Source organism: Somniosus microcephalus, chromosome 11 (genome assembly GCF_052327205.1).
Source record: "Somniosus microcephalus isolate GS21.2 chromosome 11, FLI_Smic_1.0, whole genome shotgun sequence".
Taxonomy (NCBI): domain Eukaryota; kingdom Metazoa; phylum Chordata; class Chondrichthyes; order Squaliformes; family Somniosidae; genus Somniosus; species Somniosus microcephalus.
Window position 1 is genome coordinate 16,838,804 of NC_140997.1, and position 9,832 is coordinate 16,848,635.

Consider the following 9,832-nt stretch of genomic DNA (forward strand, 5'->3'; position numbering starts at 1 on the left):
AAAGAGAAATCCCCCCCCTCGGATCGCCCCCTTTAAGAGAATCCCACCCATTTAATAACAGGTGGCCAATCAGAGAGACGGCGACACGGACCAATCAGAGGTGCGCAGGAGAGACTGATATACTGTAGCCAGTAAACAAACTTCTAACCAAAAAAAAGTTTCTTTTCTTGAAGTTTTCTGTGACTATCCGGCCGGCCAGTATCGAAGGCGATTTTGACAGCGTCTCTCGCAGCGAAGCTGTGTCTCTCGGAGTGACTCCCATGGACATCGCCCGCTAGCTCTCTGCTCAAAGGAGTTTTTTTTTGCATTTTATTTTATTTTCCAAATGCACAAATTGAAAGCATGGCTTTAATGTAGGATCCTGATTTTGTTTTGAACTTGCATTTTTGCAAAGTTGAACTTTTTTTTGTGCAATTTTTTTAATTTCCTAAACTTTTAATTGCAAATTTTTTTTTGTTGTTGCAATTTTTTTTGATTACAAAGTTATCAATTTTTGTTGTAACATTTGTGGCTGCAATAAGACGATCGGATTTGCCAAGTCGATGCTGAACATGACAGAAGAGCACGATAAGATGATGGCGGAGGTGGCGTGCAGCCCGGGTTGCAGCGGCTCCGACAGCGAGTCGGTGGGTTCCCCGGGCTCCCTGTCGGACAGCGAGGCTCAGCACGCCGGCCTGTCCGAGCCCGAGGACGGCGGCCGCCCGCTCTCCAGCGCCGGCGGCAAGAAGATGGGCAGCGAGGACGACGAGCGCTTCCCGGCCTGCATCCGAGAGGCGGTGAGTCAGGTGCTGAAGGGCTACGACTGGACGCTGGTGCCGATGCCGGTGCGGATCAACGGCGCCTCCAAGAACAAGCCCCACGTCAAGAGACCCATGAACGCCTTTATGGTCTGGGCGCAGGCGGCTCGCCGGAAACTGGCGGATCAGTACCCGCACCTACACAACGCCGAGCTCAGCAAGACCCTGGGCAAACTCTGGCGGTAAGCAAGGAAGGCGCAACTGGGCTTGTGCCCCTATTCAGTCAGTCCCTGGGCAAGATGATGAGGAGTAAATACTGCACTCAATTGGCAACTTAAAGCATTTACCCCCATAATAATGGAATGTAATTGTCTCTGAGCCATTGGGATGTATCTGAGAGAGCTGATCGAGTATAAGTATTACCATCCGGAATAAATACTATATTAAATACAAATATTACCATCCGGAATAAATACTATATTAAATACAAATATTACCATCCGGAATAAATACTATATTAAATACAAATATTACCATCCGGAATAAATACTTAAATACAAATATTACCATCCGGAATAAATACTATATTAAATACAAATATTACCATCCGGAATAAATACTATATTAATACAAATATTACCATCCGGAATAAATACTATATTAATACAAGTATTACCATCCGGAATAAATACTATATTAATACAAATATTACTATCCGGAATAAATACTATATTCATACAAGTATTACCATCCGGAATAAATACTATATTAAATATAAGTATTACCATCCGGAATAAATACTATATTAAATACAAATATTACCATCCGGAATAAACACTATATTAAATATAAGTATTACCATCCGGAATAAATACTATATTAAATGCAAGTTCTGTGATATGATTAGAGTCGCATTTCCGATTTCTAATATTTATTCCCCCGCCTTGATCAGTGCCCGTTTTATATCTCATTTTCGTCCTGATCTCTTCTCCCCTGTCACCGTCAGACGGGAAAGTTATGAACTTACAATAATATCTGGCAATCTTTCTTTTGGGAGGCGAAGAACTGTCCCGGTCGTTAAGTAGGATTTCGCTAGAAATTCCGACCAGGGGGGTGTCTTTATGAAGTCGTTGGCCAAGGCACTAGGAATAGGGACCAAAGCACTTGGTTATTTTATTGTCAATACTTTGTGTAATATCGGGTGAGCTTGCTCTGGTTATAAATCCGTATTCTACCCGTGTTGTGACTTTTTCGGGTGGTAAGATTCCACTTATTAGCGCTGGGTGATTTAGTGAATGGCGCTTCGGAAGGTCGGTTCCAATATCGATATGTTGGGAGTTTTTCTAAGCGGAGGAGGTTCTAGCTGGTCATAATTGATGGAATTGGCCCGTGGGCTTCGGCCCCTGTTTTCCATATCGACATTGAGAGCAGATCCAATGGTCGAGGCTTTTTTTTGTTGCAAATGACCACAGGCTGAATGCTAGTCTCCAGCGGCTGGTCTGTCACTGAAGGAGGGGAGACCTAACTCTTGTCGAACTGGCTGGCAGAGGTTGGCTGCTGCAGCAGCCGAACCCGTTTCCATTTCACTTCCAACCCCCCTCTGCGATTACAAGGCACAAAAAAAAGCCCATATGTGAACGTTTAGCTCATTAACTAATACTTATATCCAGGGATTGAAATCGAGAAATTGTGGGGGAGGGGGCAGGGAAGAAGGCAGCGTCATTTTCACCATGCACATATCGCAGTGCAAGATTGCTTGGACGAATTGAAGCCCTTAATCTGCGAGGAGGACTGTCTTGTCGGTTACTTGATCCCTTTATTAAGACCAGGTTACATATTGAGTGGCACAGATAAGCTCCTCAGACCACACAAGTGCTTTGTGGAGGCGGGATTCATTTGGTTACAGATAAGGAGTGCAGTGCTTCCAGAATCACCTATTGCTTTCTAAAATCTAGGGATTTCTCATCAAGCCAACTGGAATCCAATAAAGCGTGGTTTCTTTAAGCAGGAATCCCCATTCCCTTGGTTAAGAGGAATGATGAGATCGGTATCAGAGAGGAGCCATGGGCTGGATTCACTTTATTTTATTCAATAATAACTTTCAAAAGGAAATTGGATAAATACTTGAAGGGGAAAAATGCAGCGCTGTGGGGGAAAGAGCGGGACTAATTGGATAGCTGTTTCAAAGAGCAGGCACAGGTGGTATCGTTCTATGATTCTCTGCTTGAGGAGCGAGGGGGCGGAAAAGTAACCTCGTTGCATCTGTAAGGCTGCATCTAATCTATTGCTGTGTCTCACTTTATAAAGTTTGCTGAGTGAGAATGAGAAGCGTCCCTTTGTGGAGGAGGCCGAGCGCCTGAGAGTCCAGCACAAAAAGGACCACCCCGATTACAAGTACCAGCCCCGCCGGAGGAAGAGCGTGAAGAACGGGCAGGCGGAGGCGGATCAGGGCGCCGAGCAGAGCCACCTGCCCGTCAGCCAGCTGTACAAAGGCGGCCACCCCGGGGACGGCCTCCCCGGAGGGAGAGTGATTCCCGAGGGCCACCACCCGTCGGAACACACAGGTGAGGAGATGGGGGAGCTTGCGAAGGGTGTGGTGGGAGATAGGGGAGGGGGCTCTCACGGGCAGACAAAAAAAAAAGCAGGGATACATTAAAAGAATGCATGCAGAACGAAAAGAAAGCAAGCGAGGAGAAGGACAGAGAATGTAGGACCAAAGCAGCGTTGGAACTGGAATTTTAGATCAACGCTTATTCCTTAAAGCATCTTTCAACTCGTTTTTTGGCAGGCGGTGCAGCGTTTTAATTTGCCGTCTTGTGTTTGCACCAAATCTCTTTGAGGAGAGGCTGCGTTTATCAGCATTTAATTGAGATGTTCAATCTTAAAAAAAAGGAGCAACATGCTATTATTATTTAAGAGTGACCACGCTCTTAAGAGTTAAGACTTTCCATTGCACCACTGTCCTGGTTGCAGTTTCATTTGAGAGCCGAATTTCACTTCCCAACTGCCAGGCGGCAAAACATTCATTTTCCTCCCTTTTCCAATGCTGTAACATGTAAAGGCTTTCAATTCACAAAGGAGCAATCTCTCAGGGCAGAGCTGTCAACTCTACAGGAGGCTAAAAAAAAAATCTTTAGACCATCTAATTTATGTTAATATATGCATAAAATGAACGGCGTTTGATAATTAGAACAATTGGAGTTTTTTTTTAAATTGATTTGAGTTTTACATAAACATTTCAGAGAATTGCTAATGGTTTTCAAGTGGGACGAGGGACTTCAGTTAGGTGGAGTGAGCAGAGAAGCTGGGATTTGTCCTCCTTAGAGCAGAGAAGATTAAGGGGCGATTTAACAGAGGTGTTCAAAATAATGAGGGGTTTTGAGAGAGTAAATAGGGAGAAACTGTTTCCACTGGCAGGAGGGTCGCTAACCAGAGGACACAGATTTAAGGTAATTGGCAAATTGGTAAGTGGGGAGATGAGGAGATTTTTTTTTTATGCAGCAAGTTCTGATCTGGAATGTACTGCCTGAAAGGGTGGTGGAAGCAGATTCAGTAATAACTTCCAAAAGGAAATTTTACATATACCCGAAGGGGAAAAAATTGCGAGGTTATGGCGAAGAGAGTGGGACTAATTGGATAGCTCTGGCAAAGAGCCGGCACAGGCACGATGGGCCGAATGACCCCTTTCTGTGCTATATGCTTCTAAGTGCTGAGTTCTTGGCCAATCATGTTAGCCACAGTGTATTTGTTTGGTCTGTTCTTGACCTCTTAAGTAAAGGCCTGTCCATTTTATTTTGTTTTTAATCAGGCCATGCACAAGGGCCCCCAACACCACCCACCACCCCCAAAACCGATCTCCACGCAGGGAAGCACGAGCTGAAAAGGGAGGGCCGGCCCATGGCGGAGAACGGCCGCCAGAACATCGACTTCAGCAATGTGGACATCAGTGAGCTGAGCAGCGAGGTCATCAACAACATGGAGACCTTTGACGTCCACGAGTTTGACCAGTACCTGCCGCTGAATGGCCACGCGGTGCCTCTCTCCTCTGACCACAGCCACGGACCCAACTCGGCAGGCTCCTTCAGTGCGGCCTACATAACCAGCAGCGGCACGGCCCAAGTCGTCTGGAACCATAAGAGTGCCTCGTCCTCTTCGTCTTCATCGTCGGCCTCCAGCGAACCAAGTCAACAAAGGCCGCACATTAAGACCGAACAGCTCAGCCCAAGCCACTACAACGACCAACAACATGGCTCTTCGCCTCAAACCGATTATAGCTCCTACAGTAACCAGGGTTGCACTCCTGCCAGTGCTGCTGCTGCTGCCTTTTCTGGCTCCCAATGTGACTATTCAGACGTCCAGGGCCCCAATTACTACAATCCTTACTCTGGATACCCTTCGAGCATCTACCAGTACCCATATTTCCATTCATCCCGCCGCCCTTATGCTTCGCCCCTCCTGAATACTCTGTCCATTCCTCCATCCCACAGCCCAACTAACTGGGACCAACCAGTCTACACAACCCTCACCAGGCCATAGGAAGTCCTCACCTCCCATGAAAATTATTAGGTGGGGGGGGAGGGGGTTGGGGAAACGATGATCTCAAGAAGCCTTGAGACTTAACCAGTCTTCCATGGCATTATGCACTAATGAAGAACTGAACAAGTGGAGCACTGTGCCATTCCAGTTTAAGTGCCTGCTGATCCAAAAGGATGCCAATCCTGGCCAATGAAAACCACCACTTGCTTTTAGTTTAAAAAAAAGGAACGTAAAGCTTTTGGTCTGGACAGATTTCCAGGTCGATTACAGACAAAAATAGGAACCTCTGAAATCCTCTGTGAGGACAAAGTACGCTTAAATGAAATTGGTCAAATTCTGCAAACCTGTTTTTTTCCCAGTTTTATTTCCTAAGTTTGCGAAAAGAGGTACTACAAGCATTGAGGAGTTCTTGAGTTTTGAAACGTGTCATTTCTGAAACTTAGAAAGTTGTTGAAATGTATATTTATCTTATGTATTTTTTTTTCCCTTTTTATTATTTGGAACAATTCAAGCAGAAAAGGATAGGACTTTCACGTGGGATCAAGAGTTCGTGTGTAATAATGGAGAGTGTGTCTTGAGGCAAAATAAGTCTGTTGACTTATTTCCCATGGGGAGGGGAGGCCGTTCTTGATTTTGATTGACGCACCGACTGTTTTTTAAATCAGAGCAGAAGCCGTACCTTATTAAACATGTTACATGCTTTGGAATCATGTGTTTATCACCTTAGCTGAGTTTCTGGAGAAAATGGTAACACTTTTCCAACAGAGAAAGTTCTAAGAAAGTTTGTTCCTTGACAACTCGATATTGGGGACCAGATATTCTAGCCAATAAGCTGTGAATCTTTTAATTCTCCTCCACAATAAAACTGCACCTATTATTAACAAACGCTGTCCGGTACGTAGTGTAGTCTAATACTGTCTTTTGTTCTCCAGTTTCAATTGTATGCTGAGCATATAAACTCGTTTTCCATTTAAGTGCTAACTTGTGCCTTTAAATGTTTGCGAAACTAAAAAAAATTGATTTTTTTAATGTTAATTTTTACTTCTATTTTTGGAAAAAAAAGTTCGTTTTGGCAAAGATATTCTTGGCGAATTCCTTTCTTTCTGCAAACCGTTTTCTGTATAAAGTTTGAAAAAAAAATCAACTGTAACTTAACCATTCTGTGTTTGTACTAGAAACGTCTGTTAGAGGTATGCAGAGTAATTTCTGACTAAACAATGTTAACTTTTGTACAGGTAAAATTTGTCAAGATTAAAAACAAAGCTTTTTACTGTACCTTGTTGGTGTTATCTACTTTTAAAAAGAATTACATTTCATATTCCAATTTCTAAAAAAATATAGGTTTGTTGGACAGTAATAGGTTAAATCTGGAATGAGGGAATCTGACCCTGAATAATAATCTAAAAGATCAGTTTCTGGTTCTATCAAGTCCTCTGAAGATCGATCTGAGGTTTAAAATCTAAAGACCCAAGGTGTTATTTGTGATTGTGTACCTCATTCCATTTTTGGCAGATTTAGGTTGATCGTGTTGAACTTTTGAGTGAGGTATCTTTTAAAATATGAAAATCACGAGCAACGGATTTAAATATTTCAGTGAGTTAACTGTGTTCCTAACTTGCTCAGTGCGTGGGAGAACGCTCCAGGAAACTGCTCAGCTTTGTTTTATAAAGGAAAAAAAGACTTTCATTTATATAGCGCCTTTCACAACCTCAGGGTGTCCCAAAGTGCTTTACAGCCAATTAAGTACTGTTGAAGTGCAGTCACTGAGTTCTTGTATCATTTTCAAGGGAGATATTTTTCTCTTGGTAAACCTGTATTTATTTAAGTTTAATAATTTTCAAACAATCTTTAGAAATGCAGTCATTTCATTCTCATTCTAATAAAAACTGGAATGGATTTTAAAAGGACTTAATAACTTCTTTGTGGGATGCATCCCATCAACCATACAGTTGATGTACACGACCAGACCGCCCCTAGCATAGGTCATAGTGAGTCAGATGATATTTTTTATAACAGCTGGGGTGTTATCAACAAAGTGTAGTGGAGAAAGTGTTACAGGAAGTAAGTGCGAATAAATGCTGATTTTTATATATATATATATATAAGCTAAAGAAAGAAAAAAGACTTGCATTTATATAACACCTTCACAACCTCAGGACGTCCCAAAGCGCTTTACAGCCAATTAAGTACTTTTTTTTTGAAGTGTAGTCACTGTTGTAATGTAGGAAACGCGGCAGCCAATTTGCACACAGCAAAGTCCCACAAACAGCAATGTGATAATGACCAGATAATCTGTTTTAGTACATAAGAACATAAGAAATAGGAGCAGGAATAGGCCACTTGGCCCCTCGAGCCTGCTCCGCCATTCAATAAGATCGTGGCTGATCTTGGGCTCAAAGCCACTTCCCTGCCTGCTCCCCATAACCCTTCACTCCCTTATCTTGCAAAAATCTGTCTAGCTCCACCTTAAATGTATTTAATGACCCAGCCTCCACAGCTCTCTGGGACAGAGAATTCCACAGATTTACGACCCTCTGAGAGAAGAAATTCCTCCTCATCTCGGTTCTAAAAGGGCGACCCTTTATTCTGAGACTGTGCCCCCCGAGTTCTAGATTTCCCCACGAGGGGTAACATCCTCTCTGTATCTACCTTGTCGAGCCCCCTCAGTATCTTACATGTTTCAATAAGATCACCTCTCATTCTTCTAAATTCCAATGAGTATAGGCCCAACCTGCTCAACCTTTCCTCATAAGTCAACCCCCTCATCTCTGGAATTAACCTAGTGAATTGTCTCTGAACTGCCTCCAATGCAAGTACAGGTAGACTATCCTTTATCCGAAAACCTCGGGACCAGCCGAGTTTCGGATAAAGGAGAATTTCGGATTTCGGAAGGTGGGTCGGCAGGGGTCCGCGGGGGGGGGGGGGGTCGGCGGGGGGTCGTGCGCACGACTTACGCTGACGCTCAGCGTAAGTCAGTCGGGGCCGGCGGGGTCCGCGGGGGGGTCGGCGGTTGTCGCGGCTGGCGGGGTCGGCGGTTGTGGGGGTCGGCGGTTGTCGGGGCCGGCAGGGGGGATCGGCGGTTGTCGGGGTCGGCGGTTGTCGGGGCTGGCGGTTGTCGGGGCCGGCGGGGTCCGCGGGGGGGTCTGCGGTTGCCGGGGCTGGCGGGGGGGTCGGCGGTTGTCGGGGCTGGCGGGGTCGGCGGTTGTCGGGGCCGGCGGGGTCCGCGGGGGGGCTGGCGGGGTCGGCGGTTGTCGGGGCCGGCGGGGTGGTCGGCGGTTGTCGGGGCCCGCGGGGGGGGGGGGGTCGGCGGGGGGTCGTGCGCACGACTTACCCTTTATCCGAACTTCCGAAACCGGAACCCTCTAAAAACCGAAGGTTTTTTCGTTCGTACGCACGACTTACGCTGAACGAAAAAACCTTCGGTTTTTAGAGGGTTTCGGTTTTCGGAAGTCCGGATAAAGGGTAGTCTACCTGTATATCCTTCCTTAAATAAGGAGACCAAAACTGTACGCAGTACTCAAGGTGTGGTCTCACCAATACCCTGTACAGTTGTAGCAGGACTTCCCTGCTTTTATACTCCAACCCCCTTGAAATAAAGGCCAACGTTCCATTTGCCTTTTTGATTACTTGCTTTACCTGCATGCTAACTTTTTGTGTTTCATGCAAGTCCCTCTGAACTGTGGCATTTTGTAATTCCATTTAAATAATAATTTGCTTTTTTATTTTTCCTGCCAAGTGGATAACCTCGCACTTTCCCACATTATACTCTGCCAAATGTTTGCCCACTCACGTAGCCTATCTATATCCCTTTGCAGATTCTTTGAGCCCTCTGCACAACTTGCTTTCCCACCCATCTTTGTATCATCCGCAAACTTGGCTACATTACACTCGGTCCCTTCATCCAAGTCATTAATGTAGATTGTAAATAGTGGCACCCCACTAGTTATCGTTTGCCAACCGGAAAATGAGGCAGTGTTGTTGGTTGAGGGATAAGTATTGGCCAGGACACCAGGGATAACTCCCCTGTTCTTTTTCAAAATAGTGCCATGCGATCTTTTATGTTCACCTGAGAGGGCAGAAGGAGCCTCAGTTTAACGTCTCATCCAAAAGACGTATATAGATAGATTAGATATATACACGAACCCACAGGTTATTACTGAATTCCAGCGCGTAAAGATCAATGTAACATTAGTGGTCACTTTCTGCTTGCTTTATGGCTTATAACTGCAATTGTTTGCATGACTAACATACTGATAGCTCCCACCCATTACAAAACAGGTTACCTATCATGTGCTATTTCGCCCTTTTAGTCAGAAATAATGAACCAGTATTACAGCATATTCTCCACAGGTCTATCAAAGGGTTTCTAGACCATCGATTAATTACCCTTTCTCGTCAGTTTTACTAGAGTCCATACCAAATATCTTATTGAATACTCTTATTTCAGTGTTGGGCTGTTTTTTTCAGATTGTGCATTGCTAATATCAATGTTATAATTAAATGTTAATTTTTAACCACCCCCTCCATTTTTATATATATATATATATACAGTATATTCA

The 9,832-nt window shown here is 44.5% G+C and overlaps 1 protein-coding gene across 1 annotated transcript; it reads left to right on the forward strand.

Annotated features, from left to right (window-relative positions):
* Positions 1–164: 164 nt before the first annotated feature.
* On the forward strand, positions 165–6,548 carry LOC147110342 (transcription factor SOX-8-like). Its single transcript, XM_086000260.1, has 3 exons — positions 165–979; positions 3,045–3,301; positions 4,546–6,548. The coding sequence occupies exons 1-3, from the start codon at positions 543–545 to the stop codon at positions 5,271–5,273; spliced, it is 1,422 nt and encodes a 473-aa protein (XP_085856386.1). The 5' UTR covers positions 165–542; the 3' UTR covers positions 5,274–6,548.
* The last annotated feature ends 3,284 nt before the right edge of the window (positions 6,549–9,832 follow it).